At 35.5% G+C, this 27020-nt stretch overlaps 1 protein-coding gene across 13 annotated transcripts in view; it reads left to right on the top strand.

Annotated features, from left to right (window-relative positions):
• Positions 1–27020, top strand: part of LOC311077813 (complement C3-like) — a 501390-nt gene that overhangs the window by 292803 nt on the left and 181567 nt on the right. For 8 of the 13 annotated variants that reach the window (XM_084106431.1, XM_084106432.1, XM_084106434.1 and 5 more), the window contains 13 exons: positions 3389–3552; positions 3630–3785; positions 6000–6059; positions 6143–6233; positions 6779–6824; positions 7230–7320; positions 7460–7549; positions 9088–9193; positions 15807–15896; positions 16115–16195; positions 16763–16846; positions 16998–17133; positions 18351–18857. In XM_084106431.1, coding sequence (XP_083962557.1) covers positions 3389–3552; positions 3630–3785; positions 6000–6059; positions 6143–6233; positions 6779–6824; positions 7230–7320; positions 7460–7549; positions 9088–9193; positions 15807–15896; positions 16115–16195; positions 16763–16846; positions 16998–17133; positions 18351–18492 — 1337 coding nt within the window. In that variant the 3' untranslated portion in view covers positions 18493–18857. The remainder of the gene's footprint in view (positions 1–3388; positions 3553–3629; positions 3786–5999; positions 6060–6142; positions 6234–6778; positions 6825–7229; positions 7321–7459; positions 7550–9087; positions 9194–15806; positions 15897–16114; positions 16196–16762; positions 16847–16997; positions 17134–18350; positions 18858–27020) is intronic. The other 5 variants (XM_084106439.1, XM_084106438.1, XM_084106437.1 and 2 more) reach the window with 5 other exon arrangements.

Raw genomic sequence — 27020 nt, 5'->3', positions numbered from 1 at the left:
GTAAGTTTTTTTTCCTTCTCACGTGAATCGGGTTTCTGTTTATGAATGAATGAACGGCAGAGATGCGCGCTGTTTACCACAGCTGGCAAAGACAGTTTAAATTTAAATCGCGTGTGTAAATGAATGATGATGTTTTAGCAAACTGTATTGCTATACTGAGATGAGTAAAAATCGACTGAAATATGTTTAAATAAAATGTAGGCTATTTGTATAAGCAACGTATTAAACTGCAAATTAACAATATGCCCTAATATTTCATGAAAACAACGTTACAGTCAGGCGAAATATGAAAGACAACATTTTGTTGACTAGATTTGGGTACAGTTTTTACTGTAGAATATACTGCCACGTCAAATAAGCTTTTGTTTAGCAATTTCTATATATAAAATACTATTTTTGTCAAAAATAAAGTCATCAACTAAGATGTTAGCTGTTCCAATGTTGGCTATATTCAAACTAATGAATACATAGATAAAATGTAGGCCTATAATCATTTTTTTTTACAAAGAAAGAGTACACTTGAAATATTGTTGAAATTGTAATTATTGTTGTAATTGTAACCTTTTTAATAAAATAGCAAAACATATTTACAAGATAGATGTAAGCAAAATCTTAAATGGTCAATATAAGTCTTCTTCTAAATATATATTTTGTCCTTGCATTGTGGCTCAGTCAGTGTCACACCTGAATGAATGGCTAATTATGCAGAGTGGGTGGGACATTGTATTCTCAGGTGTAAACCACTCCTCGTTCACGCCCCCCTCGCATATTGGCTTTCCAAGCAAAACCTGTTTTACATTAATTTAAATCAATGTATGGTTTTATGTGAATGATAAAGCAAGACTATTTTCACATAATTTTGAAGAAAAAACTCTAGGCGACGACATCCATTAGTCAAAAGTCTTATTGCCACATATTTAGTATGTGTTTTGTGGCCTTATTTCAAAAACTTTAATTTTTAGTTTTTTCGATAACCACGCATAAACATTATTCTCTCAAAAATGAAAACATGTACATACATGTGGCTCACATATTATTGTAGTCCTGTTTGTGCTATATAGAGTGAATTTACACCTTTGCCATTAATATGTTTATAAGCAACTGAAAAAAGCACAAATGTCAGAGCATGTCAGAACAGGGCCCAGAAAACCGCTCAGACTCCAGAGGGTTAAACAGCTGTTTTACGATAGAAATTTTAAACGACCGACATAAATAATCACTTTGCAAAGACTGTATCAATTTAAGCTCATCTTCAGGAAGGGGAGATTTACAAGTAAAGATAAAGAGACTGTGAGAAGAAGAACGAGAGAAGGAGATGGAGATGAGAGAGGAGAGCAGGTACACAGCAAAATCCCCAGTGTTAAATCAACACTGCTCAGAGCAAATATGGTCCCACTCTACAGAGTGTTAAAATAACACTGAAGCAGAGTTAAAGTTAATGAGATAATTAAGTGATTAATTGAGTGATGATTGAACAGTAGTGATGAACAAGCAGAATCACTGAAGGAAAGAGAAACACAAGAACTACAACTGACTTCCAGTCACAGTCACATTAAATCAGATGAAGATAAAAGAACACATTAAATCTGTGAAGATCTCAGCAGAGGAGGATTAAACAACTCCACAAACAGCATTACCAGCTTCACTTATTACTAACCAGACTGACTTTATTTCTGTCATATGTCTATGAACAGAGGTTTAGATGTTGATGTTTTAAAATGTTTGACCACCATTATGGTGATTTTAAGTACAATTTGGGTCTTTGTAACAGTATTTACCAAAGTACATAATTTGTTACAAAGAATGCCAAAAACAAAGGTGTTCAGGTGGTTTAGTTTTCATGATTATAAAGTAGAGTGATTCACTAATCTTTTCCCTGATCATAAGTTGTCATTTGTTATTAAAAAATAGCTTACACCTTTCTTACACCTTTCTTTTTTATTGTAACAAACAGACATCAAGAAGCAGTATAAGAATCTCAACAATGGTGACATGCTTCATGCTGCAATGCATGCTGGGAGCCAAGCGTTTTATACTATGGTGCCTCCCAGAATGCATTGCGGCATAAAAAGCATGTCACCATTGTTGAGATTCATATGTGGATTCTTGATGTCTGTGTGTTTGTCAAAAGATTGCCCAATAAATAAAAAAAATAAAATAAAATAAAATAAAAAAACAGCTTGATGTCTGATCTGAAGAAAGAAGTCAATGTTGTTAAAAAATATATATTAATAACAAATAACCACTTTTAGTCAATGATAATATTTGTAAACTTTATGATATTGAAAACTATAGGCCTATCATCTGACTGTCTTTGATTCTGGCTTTCCTTGCAACAAATCATGTGTTTTAGTAAACACTGTTACAAAGACCATAAACTCCCATAAGAAGTCAAGAGTCAAATTGCACAACTAAAGGCAACACTGTTCACCATAATGGTGATTTTAAAACATCAACATCTAAACCTCTGTTAATTCTCAATAAGAACTGTAGAAGTCTGACAGAAATAAAGTCAGTCTGGTTAGTAATAAGGAAAGCTGGTAATGCTGTTTGTGGAGTTGTTTAATCCTCCTCTGCTGAGATCTTCACAGATTGAATCTCTTATTTTTATCTTTAGTTGATTTAATCTAAGGCTGTGACTAAAAGTCAGTTGTAGTTCTTGTGTTTCTCTTTCCTTCAGTGATTCTGCTTGTTAACTGCAGGTGTTCATCACTAATGCTCAATCATCACTCAATTAATCACTTAATTATCTCATTAACTTTAACACTGCTTTAGTGTTATTTTAACATTCTGTAGAGTGGGACCATATTTGCTCTGAGCAGTGTTGATTTAACACTGGGGATTTTGCTGTGTAGAGCAATAGCCTATTGAATAATAATGAGAATAACTTTATTACAATTGATTCCTATTTAACAGTCAGATGTTCTTTGCCAATGACAGTAACAAAATAATATGCCCCCGAACCCCCTAGATCACTTTTTGGACCTCTGTATTTATAAAACCCTGTGTACTGATATTGCACTGAATAAAAAATTATATTTTTGAAAAATACGATGAATTACAAGGCTGTACAGAACAGTGCACTATTGCAGACTTAGGCTCAATCCCAATTCACCCCTTGCCCCTACCCCTCCGTTTTGCGCATTCCCGTGAAGGGGTAAGGTTGTCTCGATTCTTTTTTGATTGGAGGGGTAGGGGTAGGGGGAAGGGCCGGATAGTCCTTGAAAGATTGGGCCTTATATACTGAGGGTTTAATTACATTATTTTAATAGTCAGTCGGGAACTAAATTGGGCCGGTCTAAGGCATGAAACTCCAGGGCTGAAAATGAGTCCCACTCCGGCCCTGGAACACAGTCCTGTTATTATTCCTGCTTTGTGTTTGAATCAGCCGGTAGGTCCTGGACTGTCGCTGGACAGCATCATCACTCAATGGAGGCGACGGCCTATGCTGTGCTGGCACTTGTGAAGGCCAAAGACTTTGATAAAGCAGGAGAGGCAGTGCACTGGCTGCGTTCACAACAGTCTCAATATGGTGGTTATGGCACCACACAGGTACACTAACATCTCATCATCTGACTGTGATAAACAGATGCAGAACTTGTCTTTGAATGCTGTTCTGCACTTTCCAGGCGACCATCATGGTGTTCCAGGCCGTGGCAGAGTATCGCACGCAGGTGAAGGACCAACAAAACCTCAATCTGGACGTGGAGCTGTCAGTGGCAGGAAGAAGACCTGTCAGATTTACCATTAAAAGAGACAATGTGCATCTTACACGGTCATACAAGGTGAGGATTAAACTCATCAACTTGATTCAAAATGTGTGCTGCTCATGTCAATTGAATGATTTTGTATCATCCCACACTGTAAAACCTAACAGTAATATTAACTAAATACAATTGAGTTCACAGCACTCAAATATTACCGAAACTTGAATGACTGAAACAGAACTCAAACTGAATGAGTTATAGGACATTTCTAGATCCCAGAATGATAATTGTATAATTAAGTGATTAATTAAGTGATGATTGAGCATTAGTGATGAGCACCTGCTGTTAACAAGCAGAATCACTGAAGGAAAGAGAAACACAAGAACTACAACTGACTTCAGCCACAGAAAAATCAACTGGAGATAAAAGAAGACATTAAATATCTCAAGATCTCAGCAGAGGAGGATTAAACAACTCCACGAACAGCATTACCAGCTTCACTTATTATTAACCACTTTGACTTTATTACTGCCATTCGTCTACAGAAGTTCTTATTAGAATTAACAAAGGTTTAGAAGTTGATGATTTGAGTTTCATTTAAGGTCACCATGATGGAGATCAGCGCTTACTTTAGTTGAGCTCTTGACCCTTGACTTTTGCTCATGTCAATTGAATGATTTTGTATCAAACACAGTACGTCAATGTGACGTCAGGAAGACGTTGGACTCCAACTAATCCAACGTCAGTCAGACGTAATATTTTGGTTGAATATAAACAACTCCACAAACAGCATTACCAGCTTCACTTATTACTAACCAGATTTACTTTTTATGTAAAAAAAGGATTTATATGGATTTATTTTTCCATTTTAATGAAGTCAATAGTTGTATTTTAAAGTCACCATGATGGTGGTTAGCGTTTGCTTTAGTTGTGCTCTTGCCCCTTGACTTTTAAGTATTAAATGTTCTCTGACTGTTATAAATGTGTGTTTATAAAGCACATTTGTTGTGGCAAAAAAGCCTAAAGAAAATGAGATCAGGTCATGTTGGCTGTTTATTGATAATGAAGTCATCATCATGTAATTGCCTGAATCCCTGATCTTATTCAGTGTCTAATGCTTTGATTATATAGAACTTGTGTTTTTAATGTTGTTTTATAATAGAAGCCATTTAATTTTACAGCATGAGAGCAATGTTGTTAAATAATATAAAGGATTTTAAAAACATTTAGTGAATTAAACATTTTCCTCTACTTTAATACTTACTGTAGATGTCAAGAATCAGTGTATGACTCTCAACAATGGTGACAATCAGTGAAATGCTTCATGCTGCAGTGCATGCTGGGTACCACCAATCAAAACTCACCCATATCTCCCAGCATGCATTGCGGCATTAATAAATTATGCAGCTGGAATTTTTGTAGCTTGTTTTATGCTCAGAGTTGATCTGATTATCTGGATATTTTGTTTGATTGTCACCATTGTTGAGATTCATATGTTGTTTCTTGATGTCTGTGTGCGTCAAAGTAATGCCATAGATGAAAGGTTTTTGTGCACTAAATAGTTTTTAAAAACCAATTATATTATTTGATAAATAACACTGTTAGATATGCTGTAGAATCAAACAATTTCTATTATGAATAAGACAATATTAAAACCACAAGTCCTATATAATCAAAGCACACAGAATAAGATCAGAGATTCAGGCAATTACATGACGATATCATCATCAATATACAGCCAACATCACCTGATCTCATTTTCTCATGGCTTTTTTAACTATAATAAATGTGCTTTATAAACACATAATTATATTAAAGAGTCAAGGGTCAAGAGCACAACTAAAGCAAACGCTAACCACCATCATGGTGACTTTAAAATACAAATATGATTTCTTTAAAATAGAAATTAAATAAAGTAAATCTGGTTAGTTTTAAGTGAAGCTGGTAATAAGTGTATGGCCTTGCATTTCACCTTTTTGTTTGGTTTATTCCAACCAAAATTCAACGATTGCCCAACGTTGGAGCTTGACGTCAAACAAACATTGGATTTAGACATCAACCCGACTTTCATTTTCAACCAAAATCTGACGTCTGACCGACGTTGTAGTCTATATCCTGTGCCTGCTGGGATAGTAAGTGAGGAATGTTGGGAGTTTTGTTATTTGTCATCCATCATATTTAATTGTCTACATCAAATGTGTTGTGTTTGGTCAATAAAGTCTTCAGGTATCTCTGCTATATATCATGGATTTGATTATCCTGCTGACTCGAGTACGTGTGTTCACTCAACAGGTGGAGATCAACAAGGACTTCAATGTGACGGCTAGAGGAACTGGAACAGCCACTCTCTCAGTGAGTGTTCATGAGCGTTTATACGGTCAACAGCAAGATTAAAGCGTTTGAACATCTAATCTGAGACGTGCTGCTCTTTTCAGGTTCTGACGCTGTACTACGCCAGACCTGTTGAGAAGAAGTCTGACTGTACACGCTTTAATCTGACTGTTAAAATGGAAAAAGCCCCTGAAAGTAAGATTGACAAAGAGGCCTTTCTTTAGCACTTTAAAGTTGTGCTAATGCTTTAATCCCATTAAGGCTTTTCACACTGTGCTTAACCCTGGGTTATCGTCACTCTAACCTTGTTTAGGAACATTTGACACTTCTAACTACAACTACAATGACATTAGAAGTGGGTTAGCACTGCTTTCTACATGGATCATGAAACATTAGTCATGATAACACAGGATTTATTTTATTTATTATTTATTTATTTATTTTCTTCCTTTAATGTCTTGTCGATATATTTAGCGGTATTGTCTTTACTGTTTTGTGTGATGTTTTTGGGTTGTGTGTGTAATATGTGCTAAATTATGTTTACCAAGAGGCTAGACTGACTCAGGGTTCACTAGTTCAAGTGTGAAAAACCAAAAGAGAGCTAAAAAAAAAAAAAAAAAAAAAACTCCAACAAATTATACATTACATCTTAATTTTAATGAAATTTATTTTTATATTCCCTTTGGAAAGGGAAGACTTGACTTGAACTAAAACCACCAAATACTTTTGTTTCCTTTTAGCAAAACCAGGAGCCATTGCAAGATACAACTTCATTATGGATTTCTTGTATGTGAACAAATACCCCAATTTTTATTTTATTTTTTGTCAAGAAACCATTTAATTTGTAATTAATCAGCATGTGCTCATTTAGGCTGTTTTCACACTTGGTTTGTTTACTGTCCCACATTCGCTGTATGTTTGCTTCATGAACGCGAGTACCAGGGACAGTTAGATAATGATTTTAGGGGAGACTCCAGTTTCACTGCGTTCTGACACGGAAAAAAAGTTTGTTCAGAGACAAGCGGCTCTACATTACACTACAATATAAGAAATCTGACATCAAACGGACTCAGGTTTGGATGTAAAGCTCTAGTGTGAAAGCAGCCTTAAACGCAGAATCAGTTGATGGAGGAAAACTGAAGACTTACGAAACCTGTTAATAAAACCTGCACTTTATCTCCATCTTTACAGCTACAAAAATGATAAAACCGATGCCACTATGACTATTCTGGACATTGGCATACCGACAGGATTTGATGTTGAAGAAAATGATCTTAAAGAGGTATTATGATGATAAACTGATGCAGTGATGCCTTACTTTGGTATTTAGAAGAGGAAACCACACATCTGCAGATAGGCCATAAAACATGTTGGTCATCATGTGATGCATTGAGCTTTTTTTCTCATTTTCTTGCCCTCAGTTGTCCACGGGGAAGGAGAGATACATTCAGAGATATGAAAAGAATAAAGTGCTGTCAGAGCGAGGATCCCTCATCCTCTACTTAGATAAGGTATTTCAGCAGACTTCTGTTGCCCGATGATGTCAAAAACATTTTTTTTTCTTTTAATAAGGAAACCATGTGTTTTGCTTAATATCACAGTATTGTTGAATTCTTGATTCGGATTGGCTGACAGATGTTCAAAGATGCTCATTAACTGTAATGCCATGTGGTTCCACGTAACTTTGGTACATTACAGACTGCTTATCAGAATCATATTTCACATGATACTTTAAGCAGAAGAGAAAGTGCAAATTGAATATATAGTAGGGCTGGGCGATATATCGCACGATATTGTTATGCGCATCTCGTTAGTAAAGCCGGTTCCTTGATTAGTAGTAAATCGCCATCACCTGCTTTCAGATGGAGCGGCATTTACTACAAAGAGCCGTAGTTAACTGACAAGCTGAGCCATATCGCATTAATATCGCGGACGTATCGCCGTATCGTATTAATTTGGTGATGATTGAACATTATTGAAGACACCTGATGTTAACAAGCAGAATCACTGAAGGAGAAAATCTCAAATTGTAAGCCACCGTTATGGCGATCAATGTTTGCTTTAGTTGGGCTCTTGACCCTTATATTATTAACTTTAGATTTTGTTTGTCTGAGGTATCTGAGTTATAACTGCCAGATGAACAAAGAAAAAAAAGTGATCTGATGGTGTTGGTTATATTATGACAATCATCATTTGAACTTGATCACTGAACTCATTAAAATCCTTCTTTCTGACTTTGATTTATGTTGTTGGTTACAGCATAACTGTGAATCGGCATAAATGCCCAGAATTTTTGATATAATACAAAGGATTTCTTAAAAGTTGTTTAAAAAAAAAATCATTCTTTTAGGCACACACAGATGTCAAGATTCAGTCTATGCATCTCAACAATGGTGAGGAGCAGAATATTAAATTAGGAAAAGTAAATTACAAAGACAATTCAGATCATAATTTATTCATACCGCAATGCATGATGGGAGCCATTAATGAGTTGTGATTGGTGGCAGCCACTGCAACATGCTTTATTATTGTCACCATTGTTGAGATTCACAGGCTGATTATTGATGTCTGTGTTTTAAATGAATTTATCCGAATGTCTTTTGATCAGAACAATGTTTATTAAATATTTTGAATTATAAGTAAAGTACTGATAATCATAGGCTGAAAAATCACAAAACTGCTGCTAACAAGTTAAACCAAACTATCTCAATAAGTTTCCTTTTTCTAGAGCCCAACTAAAGCAAACACCCATCACCTTAATGGTAACTTACAATTTGTGATTTTCTCCTTCAGTGATTCTGCTTGTTAACATCAGGTGTCTTCAATAATGCTCAATCATCACTAAATGAATCACTTAATTATCTCATCAGCCCTAAATGCCGCTCCATCTGAAAGCAGGTGATGGCGATTTACTACTAATCAAGGAACCGGCTTTACTGACGAGATGCGCATAACAATATCGCGATTTAAATCGCCCAGCCCTAGTTTCCATTGTACAATTTGATATTTAATATCATGTAAATTTGCTTTTAATTTTTTGTCTCATTAGGTTTCTCATAAAGAGACAGAAACACTTGCCTTCAGAATGAACAAGATGTTTAATGTGGGTCTGCTTCAACCTGTTGCCGTCACAGTATATGAATATTACTCACCAGGTGAGCTATTGCTGCATGTACACAATCTATTTATTTTATCTATTAAAACAATTAAACTGAAGCTCTCAAATTAACATGTTAATTCAGTGCCATTAAGTGTTAACATTTGAATGTTCCTCCAAAACTCTTCTCCCCACTGTCACTCACACTGAAGACTGTTGAACTGCTCCAGAAATTGCTCTATAAACCTAATTTCCAAACATCTGTTCTCAATGGGGATATATATTTTTTTTGCACCATCTAAAGTTAATTATATATTTTTATTCACAAATCAACTTAGTCTAATATAGTTTTACAGTAAATTGAGAGAATATCAATGTTTCCATACACTGAAAAAAATTATACTTTGGATTAACTTAAAAAAAAAAGATGTAATTTGTTACAGCTAATTTGTTTTAGATTTTCTCAAATTGTATTTATGATTTAGTTAAAACCATAAATTTTGATTTAATGTCAAACCAAAATTTTATTTTTTCCAACTCAACTCAACTCAACTCAACTCAACTCAACTCAAGAGTGTTAAAGTTAATGAGATAATTAAGTGATTAATTGAGTGATGATTGACTATTATTGAAGACACCTGATGTTAACAAGCAGAATCACTGAAGGAGAAAATCACAAAATGTAAGTCACCGTTATGGTGATCAGTGTTTGCTTTAGTTGGGATCTTGACCCTTATATGCTTACTTAAAATTTTGCTTGTCTGCTGTTATTGATTTATAGTCAGATGAACAAAGAGACAATGTGATCTGATGGTGTTGGTTATGTTTTAACATAATCATGTTGTGATCCAAAAAAAGAAACTTATTGAGATATTGACTTGTTAATTACAGCAGCTCTGTGATTCTACAGCATATGATTTTCAGTATTTTTCATATAATCCAAAATATTTAACAAACATTGCTCTGATCAAAAGACTTTCAAATGAATTTATTTAGAAACACAGACATCAATAATCAGCCTGTGAATCTCAACAATGGTGACAATAATAAAGCATGTTGCAGTGGCTGCCACCAATCACAACTCATTAATGGCTCCCATCATGCATTGTGGTGTGAATAAATTATGATCTGAATTGTCTATGTAATTTACGATGATAACAAGCAGACTCCTTGAAGGAAAGAGAAACAATAACAGAAAAAAGAGAAATACAAGAACTACTGACTTCGAGCCATTATTGCACTTATTATTTTACCAGTTTGACTTTATTTCTGTCATACATCTACACACAGTCTTATTTAGATTTAACAGAAGTTTGGATGGTAATGTTTTATGGAATGTTTCGTTTCATGTCACCATTATGGTAACCAGTGTTTGCTTTAGTTGGGCTCTTGACCCTTTCCTTTTTAACATTAGTATTTCTCTAGCTGTTCCAACTCTGTGTTTATAAAGCATATGTGTTGGGGCAAAAGAAACTGTGACTTTGGCTGTGTTTCCTGAAAGCATTGCAAGCCTAATTTGATCGTATAGACCGTTTGTTGTAGTTGGTCTGCCATCAAGTAAGGCTTAAAGGACAAATCCAGTGAAAAATGAACCTAGGGGTAATTAACACATGGTTACCGAGTCGATCGTTCCCTGCGATGCGTTTTCATGAAAATCGAATGTATAGAGTTTAATCTTTAAAAACATATTAGCTCATAACACTAGTATATGGGGCACAGAGTAAGTAAAAATAAATCGCTAGTTAATACCACTAACAAGGCTCAAAATAGCCTCACACTAACACGGTAACATAATACGGTGACTCGATTAGTCGAGACTGTTTTCCAAGATGGATCCTGGATGTCAACGCGTAATGTGCTGTCTTTATAAAGTATCTTCTTATTAAACTGTCTGTACACTTACAAAGTTCTCAATGCTTCGGTTTGTATGTAAGGACCCTCATTATGTTACCGTGTAAATGTGAGGCTATTTTGAGCCTTGTTAGTGGTATTAACTAGCGATTTATTTTTACTTACTCTGTGCCCCATATACTAGCGTTATGAGCTAATCTGTTTTTAAAGATAAAACTCTATACATTCCATTTTCATGAAAACGCATCGCAGGGAACGAACGACTCGGTAACCATGTGTTAATTACCCCTAGGTTCATTTTTCACTGGATTTGTCCTTTAAGATGCTTTTTGGAAATGCAGCCCTGGTTATGATTTGATGATGAAATTACTAGTGACCTGATTCAATGATGGCACCCATCATTATAAACTGATTATCCACATGTTTAATACATTTTTCACTACAGTAGTTACTTCCAGCAATATTTTAATGATCTGAAAGATTTAAAATCACACACAGACATCAAGAATCTACATATGAATCTCAACAATGGTGACAATCAAGCAAATGCTTAATGTTGCAGTGCATGATGGGAGCCACCAATCAGAACGCATCAATGGCTCACATCATGCATTGCAGCATGAATAAATTATGCAGCTGAATTGTCCTGTAATATTCATTGTTTTTTCTGTTTGCTTTTATTTTGCTATTGTTTTGTTCCGACTTTAGTAGTTTGTTTTGTGATGTTCAGAGTTGATCTGTTTGTCACTAGTTTGTTTATTGTCACCATTGTTGAGATTCATATGCTGATTCTTGATGTCTGTGTGTTTTAACACAATAAATTCTTTGCACAAAGTATTTTAAAAAAAATTCATATTGCTGTTGGATCTCAAACTGTAGAATCTCAGAGCTACAATCACCAATACTAAAATGAGACATCAAGCATATAGTCAAAGATTTAGACTCTGAATGACATCAGTGAATCAGGTCACTACATGATGATAATGTCATTATCATCAAAACATATTGTGAGCAGGTCATGTTTTCTCTTGCAGTAACAAATGTGCTTTATAAACACAATGATGTCAGAAAAACACTAATATTAACAAAATGAAAAGAGTCAAGAGCCCAACTAAAGAAAACACTGACCACCATAATGGTAACTTGAAAAGAAAACTTCCATAAAACATTACCATCTAAACTTCTGTTGAATCTCAAGAACACTTAATAATAAGTGCAACAATGTGTAATGACTCGAAGTCAGTTGTAGTTCTTGTGTTTCTCTTTTTTTCTGTTATTGTTTTTTCTCTTTCCGTCAATGATTCTGCTTGTTATCATCAGGTGTCACCACTAATGGCCAATCATCACTTAATTAATCACTTAATTATCTCATTAACTTCAACACTGCTTCAGTGTTAACTTAATTATCTCATTAACTTCAACACTGCTTCAGTGTTACTTTAACACTCTGTAGAGTGGGACCATACGTGCTCTGAGCAGTGTTGATTTAACACTGGGGTTTTTGCTGTGTATAAACTGAAAATCACAATTTTCCATTGGACCAATGTAAATATATATTTTGAATGAATTGCACTGATGTTTAACTTTTTTCAGTGTATGGCAACGCTCTACCACAGTGGAATTGCAGTAATGTATTTCCTGATTGGGATTTTTTATAGATAGTACCATCAACAATATGATTGCAGTTATTTATTTATTTATTTGAAGGTGATTTTTGTAGTATAGTTGTCAACCAAATGATTTCTTCTATTCAGAAAATGAATACATCAATATTTTACAGAAAGGACAACAGGAAGAGTGCAGAGCTAGCTCTTCCATGTGATGAGAGTGTGGATGAGTTAGCCAAATGATAGGGAATGGTAGGGATTAAATAATAGGGAACTATTTTTGGTTTGCATGGTTTGGTTTGAGTTCCAAGTATATAAATCTATCAATTTCCAAAAGAAATATGCATTTAAATAGCAAAGAAAATCATAATTTTATAGAAAAACTACTTTTCTGACCATTTTCCATTGTGGTACAGCGTTGCTATACTGCAACATTTCCTTAGAGCCACCCCAAACAACAAGGAACTCAGAGGTTATTCAAGATTATAGGCAAAAACACTCAACAGGGCCAAAACCATGGAACAGATAATCAAAGGAGCACTCAGGAATGCAGTTGTGACTTAGTAATGAATGACTGAAGAATTGTTATATAATATTACGAACAAGTGTTATAAAAATTGCGCTGTAAAATAACGGTTATCTACTGGTAGAGCAATGTACTGTTATTTACAGCCCTTTACCGTTAATTTACAGCTCTCCTTTTTAACAGTATGTTACCGTAAAAATACCTTGGAAGGTAACTCATATCATTTGGGAAACCGATTGCTTCAAACAGTTTTTATACTAATTTATACTGATAGTACTGTGATCTTTCTACATTTGAGTCCACTGAAAATAATATCTCTCAAAGGGGTCATGATATGAGAAACCAAATTTGATTATTTGATTTATTTAATAAATCTGACTGTTACATTTTACAGTATATTACTGTTTTTCCTTGATTTTACAGTAATCTACTGGCAGCTGTGGTTGCCAGTAAATTGCTGTTTTTCTACAGTTTTATGCCATAAATTAATTTACAGTTGATTACCGTTAAATTACGCTTCACCCTGTTTTTTTTTTAACCTCATTGCAAAATCTGAGATAGGTCTGACTGCAGAACCGCAGAACCATACGTCATAGCAGTGTGAGGACGACAGCGCCAGCCTGACAGTCTGATGCCGGAAGTGGGCGGGGTCAAAGTCTGATGCCGGAAGTGGGCGCAGCAAGGCATTTAAACGATTTAATTGAAAATGTAATATCTCAAATATAATAAAATATAATAATTATGTTTTGTCCTATTAACAAAATACAATATACTACTATTAACAAATGATAATAGTTTTTTAAAAGTTAAAATTATACTTTATCCATTTGTTTTGTTGAGTCAAATGATTAACAATATAAATTGAACAAAGCTTAAAACAAAAAAATAATGATATGAAAACAAAGGTTGAGCGTTTGAACATTTGATTTAATTGCTCCAAATAAATAATAGTAATTAAATAAAAATACAAAATCGAACTAAATAATAAATAAGTTATACAAAATAAAATCAAACCAAAGAAAATAAATCTTATAAAAGTTATGCAGGCACACATTTAACAATAATTCTCAAGTGAAAAATAAATCAAATAAATACAAATTGAGTTAATCCTGAGGTGCTTTTCATCTCCTTTAACCCTACTCAAACTTATCCTATGTGTTTGCAAGTTTAATGGGATGCATTCATAGATATGAATTATTATTATAACAAAATATAAATACAGAAATATATAATTGTTTGTGTTTAGTGTGGATTGTTTGTGTAACCTTTAGACGTTAATGAAGATAATTTAATATTTTGTCTAAATCATGCAGAAAACCATCTAATTCCAAAGGGACTACTATTAAATATGTGTACCTTGAAATGCAATGCAAGTCGCTTTGGATAAAAGCGTCTGCCAATGTAAAATAATATCCACTGTATATTAAAAAAATAACTCCAGATGTTCATACCTCCATGAACAACAGCCTTTTAAAAGTGGATTTTAATGTGATTATTCAATTTGTCCCGTTTTGTCTGTTTAAAAATACTACTATCACAAAAAAGGGCAGTGAACATTTCTGCAGCATGTTGTGCATTGCTCCAAAGGTGTTAGCGCTGAACCTCTCTGACTTATGTGGTTCTGTAGGTGAAATAAAATACAATTAATGCAATTCTCATGGTCAGAAAATTTAACAAATGCTATAAAATACAACGCTTAACAACAAATTAAATCACAAACCATAAATATGTAACCTAACAAAGTGATACAATCCAACTGTAAAATAACAATACATGATCAAGTGCCATCATCACAATTCTCAGTCACATTTATTAAGTCAAGTCACCTTTATTTATATAGCACTTTTTACAATACAGATTGTTTCAAAGCAGCTTTACACGGATCATAGGAAAATAATGCAACAAAGTTTGTCTCGGCAGATCTAGAACAAAATAGTGTCATAATCCATCTTAAGTAGGTTCAGTGTTGATTCATTTCTGTTGTAAAAAAGTTATTCATTCAGTAAATTAATCTATATAACGTTACGTTAGCAATTCTGGAGAAAACTGTGATGTTATCATCCAGCTCAGTTCAATTCGCATATAATGTTGTCAATGACAGATCAATAGTTTTGTTGAATATTAACTTACAAAGTACTTAGAGCCGTTTTGTATAAGCGTAACGTTAAGTATGTTGTATCCAACAAAGATATAAATTATTTTTAGCTTCTTCTCTTATTCTTTTTCTTATTCTACCGTGTTAAACATGAACTCCGTCCACTTCCGGCATCAGACTGTCAGGCTGGAGCTGTCGTCCTCACACTGTTATGACGTATGGTTCTGCGGTTCTGCAGCCGGTTATTATTGCAAAATCTTCAGTTTTAAATCAACACTCTGTAGTGTTGGACACACAAGTGTTGGAGTAACACTGAAGCAGTGTTGAAGTTAATGATATAATTCAGTGATTAATTGAGTGATGATTGAGCATTAGTGATGAACACCTGATGTTAACAAGCAGAATCACTGAAGGACAGACGATTAACAAGAACGGAAAAGGCGAAACACAAGAACTAAAACTGACTTCAGCCACAGAAGACATGAAATCTCTGAAGATCTCAGCAGAGGAGGATTAGACAACTCCAAAAAATAACATTACCAGCTTCACTTTACTGAACTTTACTTATTAAACCTGTGTGTGTTTGTTTCAGATGCACGCTGTATGAAGTTCTACCACCCTGAAAGGGCAGATGACGCTTTATACAGACTGTGTAAGGGAGATATGTGCACGTGTGCAGAAGGTATTATAACACACACACAATAGTATAAAGTGACCATATCCTGAAGGTTTGTAGTATATATATATTTTTTGGTTTACTGCAATGTAATTTTAAATATTAAATTATGATTTTTTTATTTTATTTATTCTTGTATACAAAAGAGGAAACAAACAATTTGTGTGCATGTGTGTGATTACAAGTGTATATGTGTGTATAAACACGAACTTCTCTGAACACAGAAAACTGCACTTACCAGAAGAAAAACATAAAAGAAGTATATGAACGTATGAATAAATCCTGTGGATCTGGCATGAGTTATGGTAAATGCATTCAGTTCTCTGTGTTAATTCACTGTCATAATTTCATAAATCAAGATTCATTATTTACACACCCATGTTGTTCTAAACCTCTATGAACCTGTTGTTTTTCAGTTGAACACAAAAAGAAAAAAAGTTCCACGCTGCTCTTATAGTGAACAACTGAATGAAAAAAAGATAGCGAAAATCGAGAGCACTGCCAAAAATATAAATCAGACAAAATGCAAAAAAAGCAAAACACAGATGTGACATGTTCACTTTTCATAGTGACACAACCATGTCTGTTAAGCTCCAAAAATGGCAAACACACTGAAAAATAGATATTTTGACTTGTGCACGTTTTCCATATCTCCTGAAGCCAAATGAAAGCTTTGTGAGAGGAACAAACCCAAATTTCACTTTTAAATCACTGTAAATCTTCCCTTCCACTGTGCTTTTAACTCAAGAACAGAATCATTCAGTCAGTGAGCCGTCTGATCACATGGAGTTCTTGAACGTTCGACTTCTGCCACTGAAATACAATCTAATCAGTTATTATGCCAGTAACAATATTACACTTATGTTTGACAGTTTATAAAGTGAAAGTGGATAAGATGGATCTGGCACATGACTCTGACATCTATCACTTGAAGGTGGAGCAGGCGCTGAGAGAAGGTACAGTTCATTATTCTCTCCATGATCATGAAATGCATATGAAATGTGTCTGATTCTTGTTAAATGCAGTTTTTTTCTCTGACACATATTCAGCATAAGGCTAATTTGGATTGCAAAGAAAGTGTGTCCTAAACACTGTTCTGTCCTGTAGGCACTGATGATAATGTTGAGGGGAAAGTCAGACCATTTTTGGGTCGTCCCAGTTGCAGAGAGAGTTTAGGATTGGAACAAGGCAAGTCGTACCTCATCATGGGCAAATCCACTGACCTGCAAAGGCTCCGAGGAACGTAAGTGTCCACTGTGTGTCTGTGAATAACAGGATTTGCCTGAGCTTTATGTATTTAAAGTCTGTACAAGGTTGTTCATGGCTCAATGATGGGACAGTTTTATTTTTTTATTTTTTTATTTTTGTCAAAATGCATTTTAAATAACCTAAAATAGACTTGAATACACTTAGGGGAAAAGGTAAAAACAAATACTAAATGATTTGAATACAAATCATCTGTGATGAACTTGAGTTTATGTGGGGTTTATAGTCAAAAATGTGTAGGTGGTGTAACTGTCCAGTGATTAACTCTTTCCCCGCCATTGACAGATTTTTCAAAAAATGTCTGGTATATGCATGTTTTCACTGTTATACGGTACGGGGCGCTATTACACATCTTCTGAAAGAGTACAGACTCTCCAGATCAAAAATCAAGCGATAGAAGCATTGCTTACGCATGTAAAATAATGTGATCATTAAACAGCATATAAATCAAAACTGCCTAACGTTAATGAATGAAATGTCGTCCCATGAAGAGGAAACGACTGTGAAGCTTTGGCGGTGTTAATGGACTCGATCGACTCCATCTGTGTTTTGATCATCGTTCTGAATCCGATCTGGACAAAGTCTTCAAACATGTGATTTTATGAAAGTAACCCACATCCAAGTGTTGATTAAAAAACAGAATGCAAGAAGCAATTTTTTTTTCATTTTTATTCTTTTTTAAATAAAACAGGCTCTGTTATTTTGATATATTGCATGTTCAGATGGTGGCAGGTAAAACGTTAAAGGGGAAAAATGCTGATCATAAGGCAATAATTCTTAGAAAAAGTTAATTTTAATACAAGACAAAAAAGCTATTTTGTTTTTAAAATACGAATATATGAAAAACTTTTGCCTGCCAAAACAAAGACAGCATGATGTAAGCATTATACTGGAAACTATTTGTGACAAGAAAAACCATACAACTGAGAAGACTCTCTGTAGTCTTATAGTCTATAGACTCTCTAATATCTCTATATACCGTATTTTGACATGTTATTAAAATGTTTTGTTCAGGTGAAACAGAATGTGTATTAAATGATTGTCAAAAATGTATAAAAACAACACGAATAGAAAGAATTCTTCCTTTATCAATATGGAAAGCCATATTGTACATTGACCCTTATAGAAAGGATGCATGTGCTTCGTAAATGCATACAGTGTAGTTAAGTCTGTAATTTTATTCTGTTGTTTTAGTCTGCACTACATCTTTGGAGAGGACACCTGGGTTGAATACTGGCCGACAAGAGAGGAAAGTCAAACTCCACAATACAGGGATCAGTACATCGGCATCTCTGAGCTCCAGGATAAACTCCTGAGACATGGTTGTGCTCCATAATTATACATTTGTTGATTACAGGAAATTAAACATCATCTCTTACATACTCGCAATAAATATGAGCTTAAATACTTTGTAATTATGTAAAAAAAAATAAAAAATAAAGGGTAGGCTAACGAAATTTGAAAATGTTCATTTTAGACTCCTGACTAATTAATCATGGTGTAATATACAGTGCCTTGCAAGAATATTTTAATTACTTTTCCCATTCTGAATCACAAATCCAACATTATAATTGGTTTTGTGTGATATTTTAAATCTGTATCTCACTTTAATAATCATAAGATACTTTAAAGGAGAATCTCAGCAAAATCTCCAGTGTTAAATTAACACTGCTCAGTGTTTATATGAGTCCACACTCTCAGGCCTAGTCCACACGGACACGGGTATTTTTATAACCTGAGTTTTTCCTCCTGCTTTTAAAAAAAAAAATCCCGTCCACACATGCTCGGTTAAAAAAAACCACGCTATCACGAGCTGTCAAGAGCATGCCACACCAGCAGGCGGCGATCGTAAAGCCACGTTGGCCAATCAGATGCCTGAATCAGAAGCAAAAACCCCGGTTTTACTGTCTACACGACAACACTGCAACCGGCGTTTCTGAAAATCCTCACCTGTTCGGTTTCAGCAGAGGGGCAGGGTTTCATAAAATATTGAAGCTTCCCTGGGTGCCGCCATTGATTAGCGGACCCCCACCTGCTGTTAGCATCCCATTGACTCCCATTCATTTTGGCGTCACTTTGACAGCGAATAACTTTACATCTGAGGCATTTAAAGACTCCATTTGTCCATTATTTATTTCTAAAGAAACACGAAAATGTATAAAAGGCTCCATTACCTTGTATATTACGTTATGGCCCCGTAGATGCAGTTTTTGTAAAAATAGGCTAACGATTGCGTCATAATCACGCCACTCTCTGTCGCACAGTAGAGAGATTACTGTATAGACAGGAGGAGAAGCTTGCGCGCAATCGGGGGGACGTGGAGGAAAAATGACAAAGTAATTAATCAGAATACCTAGCAAAAGTTGCTCCTGCTCCTAGCTCATGGACACCTCCTACTCACACTCTCCGTGTCTGCGAGTTTCGGAAGGGAATGATTCAGATTTCTCTTGGCACAGCTACTAGAAGACAGACGGGTTGCTCACGTCACATCTACGTCGCCAAGCTCAGTTTGAGTCTGCGCAGTACGCTCGACCCCCAGGAAGTGAGAGCTGCTAATTGACTTCACTTTTCTCTGTTGAAACCTATGGGGTCGCTGTGTCCAGTTTATATACTGTCTATGGGTTTCAGTGACCTGATACTGCGTTTCCGTGTGGACAAGGCCTGAAGCAGAGTTAGAGTTAATAAGATAATTAAGAGATTAATTAAGTGATGATTGAGCATTACTGAAGACACCTGATGTTAACAAGCAGAATCACTGAAATTTAAATGGTCCGGATGATTATTCCTGACATTTGCTTTCTGACAGGAGTTGATGTGGACAATAAAAGAAATTGAAGATGTATTGGGATGCAGTGATGCCTCACATCTGCATAGCAATGAGTAAATTACTCCTTTCTAGAGCACTCAAGAAGCAAAACCTCACAAGCACTGCTGTGTGGAGATGTTCAGGTCTGGAAACTTACATGTTTAGAAAAGGAAAATAACACACAGCACAGAAGGGGCATTTTGATCATCTGGCGTATTGAGTTTTTCTTATTGCCCTTGGTTGTACAGAGATACATTCATAAATTTAAGTTGGACAAAAGTGCTTCACAATCGTCTATGCAGATAGAAATTGTTGACAGGCCAGTTTCTCTCAGGCCACATACAGAAATGCATGATGACCCAGATCTGGACTACAGACATGAGCCACTGGCACAATCATAGCCAAATAATAACCCATTCCCCGTTTCCATGTTTATTAAATGGCTTAAATATGTTAAAAATATATGAAATAATAGATTGCATTAATATATTACAATATATTGAATAATACATAAGAAATTGCCGCTTTTCATATATTGAAAAATATGTGAATATATTTACACTGTAAAATGTAATTAGTTTAGTGTACTTAGAAAACTTGAGGAAACTGATTGCTTTAAATTTCTCAAGAATGTTTTACTCAAAGTTGCTAATACAAAGACATAAAGAGTGTTCAGAAAATAATAGACTGTGCATTTATTTGTGTAATTAAACTGCAAATACTTAGTGCATGTCTGAAACGCAACTGAATAAACTAAAGACAATAAAAAAACAAATAAAAAAACATTAACTCAGTTAATAGACATCACTGCAATACAGTAACTGCTTTTTAAATAAAGCAACATGCAAAATCTCATCAATGTTTGCAGATCTTCTCCTGGACTGAAGCTCAGGCTCTACTCTTCAACACAATGGTGACCCACAAAACTCAACAGAAACACTTTAAATCCCAAAAGAACATTAACACTAACAGATCTCTGAAGATCTCAGCAGAGAAGGATTGAACAACAAACACAGCATTACCAGCTTCACTTATTACTAACCAGACTGACTGTATTTCTGTCAGACGTCTACAGAAGCTCTAATTGAGAAATAACAGGTTTATATGTTGATGATTTATTGAAAAGTAATAAAGTTTGTAGCAGCATGATGGAGATCATCTAGGTTACTTGTGTAACCCCAGGAAATGGAGACGTCACGTCCGATTGGAACTGACGAATTGGGACCCAATAACCTTCGAGTGGTAACAGAACAAGCCAACGACATTGTTAATTGTTATTAAGCAATAAGGCATAATATATATATATTTTTAATTACAAGCATGTCTTAAACAGAATTATGTTTAAGTATCATATTTGTTATCGAAGTTTTTTATCGAAAAATATTGTAGATGGTGAAAAAAATGTTGAACGAGAAATGTTTAATTTCACAATTTATAGCTTCGGTTATACTAGTATAAGTTAAAAGATAAGTTAATGGTCGTTATAACGTAGTTCAAATATGTTCACAATATAATAAAGTGATATCTGATTTGTAACCAGGCACTAAAGCGATTACCCACAAAATGTTGCTTTGAACCAATCGGATTGCTTGGGTCCTAAGCTGGGACTCATTCGCTGGGACTCATCTCTTCACCACAACGGCCTGAATTCCAGGCACATTTAGCTGACCGAAAATGCCTGCAGGCCCCGAGCCTCTTGACGGAGGTGAGCGCACTCAGGAGGACTGTCTTAAGAGGCACAACTGACTGCAAAGTTTAGTTTAGTTTATTGTTTTAAAATGTGCTTTATAAATCAATAAACTAAACTAAACTTTGCAGTTTGGTCTGTACAAGAAATCTAAAACAGAATTAAAACAGTTTAAAGGAACACGTCGACTTTTTGGGACTTTAGCTTCTTCATCGTATCCCCCAGAGTTAGATAAGTCCATATATACCCTTCTCATCTCCGTGCGTGCCATAACTCTGTCTGACGCACCCACCGCTAGGCTAGCTTAGCACAAAGACTGGAGGTAAACGGCTCCAGCTAGCATACTGCTCCCAATAAGTGACAAAACAATGCCAACATTTTCCTATTTACATGTTGTGATTTGTATAGTCACAGCGTGTACAAATAACAAGGTCACATGAGACACAGCCATCTTCTAACCATATACATACTGGGAACTATATTCTCAGAAGGCGAAGCACTGCTACTTCTGCAGAGTGATTTACTCTAACTCTGAGCGAACTCTCTGCTCTTCACCATGGGGCTTCTCAGGCGCTGCGAGCAAATCACTCTGCCCAAGTAGCAGTGCTTCAGACACAGCCTCAGATGAAATCAACTGAAGAGAAAAGAAGACATTAAATCTGTGAAGATCTCAGCAGAGGAGGATTAAACAACTCCACAAACAGCATTACCAGCTTCACTTATTACTAACCAGACTGACTTTATTTCTGTCAGACGTCTACATAAATTCTTATTGTGAATTAACAGAGGTATAGATGTTGATGTTCTATTATTTTGTCATGGAGTGTTTGACTTTTAGACACATATTTTCTCTGGCTGCTGTACCTGTGTTTGTAAGGCACATTTGTTATGGCAGGAAAAGGCATAAGACAACGCATTCAGGTGATGTCGGTTTGTTATTGATTATAACAACCAGGGATGTAGTGGAGGCTAAACGCACGTAAACGCCGTTTGCACACCTCCCAAAATTCAGAAATAGCATTTACCCACCTCCAAAGCGCGTTTATCCACCTCTAAATTTCACATTATTTGAGCGGACTTTGCTTTTCCAGTGCGTGATCGGTACATGATTCAAGCATTTGGGCCGTTAACGACAGAGCATAACGCGCAGCGCAAACACAGAGTGGAACATTGAGCAGAGAGCGCAGCGCACCGACACACACACACACACACACACGAAACAAAGAGAACGGCGCACACACAAAGCGGAAAAGACACGCTTGTGAAGTTACTAAACAAGCTGCGCGAGAATGAAACCTGATCGCAGAAAACAAAGGGGCGGGATGGCATATTTTCAGCCTTTTCAATAGCAGCCGCAACAGGAAATCATTAAAACGAGGCAAAAAAAAGTGTGTTTTTTTATTTATTATTCTTTACAGGCAGCTGGTTTAATGTAGGAAACCCAACTGTACAATAGATTCAGAGGGAATCAAGCCTGCACCAGGTTAAAGACTTTTTCCCTCTACAGGGAAACACTGATCCACATTTTTCTGACATATTATAGACCAAACAACTAATCGATTAATCGAGAAAATATTCAATAGATTAATCGACTATGAAAATAATCCCAAATCCCTAATCAATATGTACAAGTGTATTGCATTGGAAGCCCTGGATATAAGCCTCCCTCTCTATCTCTCATTAATATTTTCTCTCTGTTTTGTCATTTAGTAAACTTTATAGATTTCAACCATATTATTCCTTCTTGAGTCTCTTTAACAAGAACTTAGATTAATGTATGAATTGAATAGTTTGTTTTTTGTGTGACCTATGATGAGGGAACAACCAGTGATACCCTTGTTAGTACCATCAAATGATAGCCTATAGCGATGTCATCAGGATACACATACACCGGTAGGCAGTGGCCCACCTTACCGGGTGACCATGTCGTGGTCCACCAGAATTTATAGTTTACCCACCTCTTTTTTTTTTACCACTACACCTCTGATAACAACATAATCATCATCTAAACTCAGTATCCAGTGTTTGTGAGGTGTTAATAATTTTTATATTTTTGAATATAATAGCCCTGTGATTATACAGAATGAGATCCAGGAATGTCATAAGCATTTGTAAAGTGTTTTGAATGCATAATAAGACACTTTTCATCTATTGTATCCTTCAGACACAAAGAGACATCAAGAATCAGCGAATGAATCTCAAGAATGGTGACGATCAAAAGCTTCATGCTGCAATGCATGCTGGGTACATCTCACATTGTGACTATAGTATGAGCACACAGACGTGTGCTGTGACTGTGAGGTTACACTTTTAGCTCACTGTGAGATCAAATTGTGAACACATCACGAGTATCCTGAGAGCTCATGGTGAGATCAAATTGTTGACTGTGAGGGTTGCTCATTTCACAATAATAGTTCATACGTTCAATTGTTCATATCACCGCTGTTTTAAACAATAGGGTGCAATTTATCAACTAAATGCATCGGTTTGGGGGGAAAATATTGGGAATGTTTCCTGTTATGAAAAAAGACTTCACTTTAGGTTTTGAGAAAGACTCTGAAATTATTACAGACTGAGCAAATGATTAAGAAATGACATCACAACAGTGTGTATATGTGTAGTTAAATCTCCATACTTTTGCCAATTATGTCTTCGTGTGCACGTTTGTGAATAATGTAACATCACATCATTGTTCTCTTTTTATTCTATTCTTAAATGCAAAATACCCCCTTGAGTAACTTTGAGCTTTGACAGCTAAATGTGTAATGTGGTTGATCATTTGAGTCACTTGTAATTCATTTGTAACATTTTAATTGTGGTGGTAATCTTGTAGACTGTCACTAGGGCATTGTGTAGGTACTGCCCCTTTAATAGTGAAAGTGAAAGTGTTTTCGGTCGTATCGTGTAACCCCCCGCGCCACTGTTAAGTGTCCTATTCCTGTGAAAGTAAATCTGTCAGCGAAATGATCAGGGCACGACGATATCCCATCACATTGACATCCATACAGTGCACTAACCTGTCTTGTTAAATGTCTTGTTTTGATAGACTGATTTAGCAGTTCTCCTGGCCTTCATCTCCTTCTTTTCTTTTTTTTTCTTTTCCCCTCTCCTTCTTTTTATGACGTACCCACATTTTCCCCCCGACATTTTCAGTCAGTCTCACTTCCACTGCTTACTTCTAACTTCAGCTGTTCTCGGATCAGCCTGAACTCTGATTGGTTCTATTCACTAGATTTCATGATTGTAACACGGATGTCATGATTGTAACATAACTATAACCCCAGGAAGTGAGAGCTGCTAATTGACTTCACTTTTCTCTGTTGAAACCTATGGGGTCGCTGTGTCCAGTTTATATACTGTCTATGGGTTTCAGTGACCTGATACTGCGTTTCCGTGTGGACAAGGCCTGAAGCAGAGTTAGAGTTAATAAGATAATTAAGAGATTAATTAAGTGATGATTGAGCATTACTGAAGACACCTGATGTTAACAAGCAGAATCACTGAAATTTAAATGGTCCGGATGATTATTCCTGACATTTGCTTTCTGACAGGAGTTGATGTGGACAATAAAAGAAATTGAAGATGTATTGGGATGCAGTGATGCCTCACATCTGCATAGCAATGAGTAAATTACTCCTTTCTAGAGCACTCAAGAAGCAAAACCTCACAAGCACTGCTGTGTGGAGATGTTCAGGTCTGGAAACTTACATGTTTAGAAAAGGAAAATAACACACAGCACAGAAGGGGCATTTTGATCATCTGGCGTATTGAGTTTTTCTTATTGCCCTTGGTTGTACAGAGATACATTCATAAATTTAAGTTGGACAAAAGTGCTTCACAATCGTCTATGCAGATAGAAATTGTTGACAGGCCAGTTTCTCTCAGGCCACATACAGAAATGCATGATGACCCAGATCTGGACTACAGACATGAGCCACTGGCACAATCATAGCCAAATAATAACCCATTCCCCGTTTCCATGTTTATTAAATGGCTTAAATATGTTAAAAATATATGAAATAATAGATTGCATTAATATATTACAATATATTGAATAATACATAAGAAATTGCCGCTTTTCATATATTGAAAAATATGTGAATATATTTACACTGTAAAATGTAATTAGTTTAGTGTACTTAGAAAACTTGAGGAAACTGATTGCTTTAAATTTCTCAAGAATGTTTTACTCAAAGTTGCTAATACAAAGACATAAAGAGTGTTCAGAAAATAATAGACTGTGCATTTATTTGTGTAATTAAACTGCAAATACTTAGTGCATGTCTGAAACGCAACTGAATAAACTAAAGACAATAAAAAAACAAATAAAAAAACATTAACTCAGTTAATAGACATCACTGCAATACAGTAACTGCTTTTTAAATAAAGCAACATGCAAAATCTCATCAATGTTTGCAGATCTTCTCCTGGACTGAAGCTCAGGCTCTACTCTTCAACACAATGGTGACCCACAAAACTCAACAGAAACACTTTAAATCCCAAAAGAACATTAACACTAACAGATCTCTGAAGATCTCAGCAGAGAAGGATTGAACAACAAACACAGCATTACCAGCTTCACTTATTACTAACCAGACTGACTGTATTTCTGTCAGACGTCTACAGAAGCTCTAATTGAGAAATAACAGGTTTATATGTTGATGATTTATTGAAAAGTAATAAAGTTTGTAGCAGCATGATGGAGATCATCTAGGTTACTTGTGTAACCCCAGGAAATGGAGACGTCACGTCCGATTGGAACTGACGAATTGGGACCCAATAACCTTCGAGTGGTAACAGAACAAGCCAACGACATTGTTAATTGTTATTAAGCAATAAGGCATAATATATATATATTTTTAATTACAAGCATGTCTTAAACAGAATTATGTTTAAGTATCATATTTGTTATCGAAGTTTTTTATCGAAAAATATTGTAGATGGTGAAAAAAATGTTGAACGAGAAATGTTTAATTTCACAATTTATAGCTTCGGTTATACTAGTATAAGTTAAAAGATAAGTTAATGGTCGTTATAACGTAGTTCAAATATGTTCACAATATAATAAAGTGATATCTGATTTGTAACCAGGCACTAAAGCGATTACCCACAAAATGTTGCTTTGAACCAATCGGATTGCTTGGGTCCTAAGCTGGGACTCATTCGCTGGGACTCATCTCTTCACCACAACGGCCTGAATTCCAGGCACATTTAGCTGACCGAAAATGCCTGCAGGCCCCGAGCCTCTTGACGGAGGTGAGCGCACTCAGGAGGACTGTCTTAAGAGGCACAACTGACTGCAAAGTTTAGTTTAGTTTATTGTTTTAAAATGTGCTTTATAAATCAATAAACTAAACTAAACTTTGCAGTT

This window comes from Abramis brama (assembly GCF_963993115.1).
Source record: "Abramis brama genome assembly, chromosome: 2".
Lineage (NCBI taxonomy): Eukaryota > Metazoa > Chordata > Actinopteri > Cypriniformes > Leuciscidae > Abramis > Abramis brama.
Note: the sequence above shows the minus strand (reverse complement) of the source record. Positions and strands in the feature narration are given on the sequence as shown.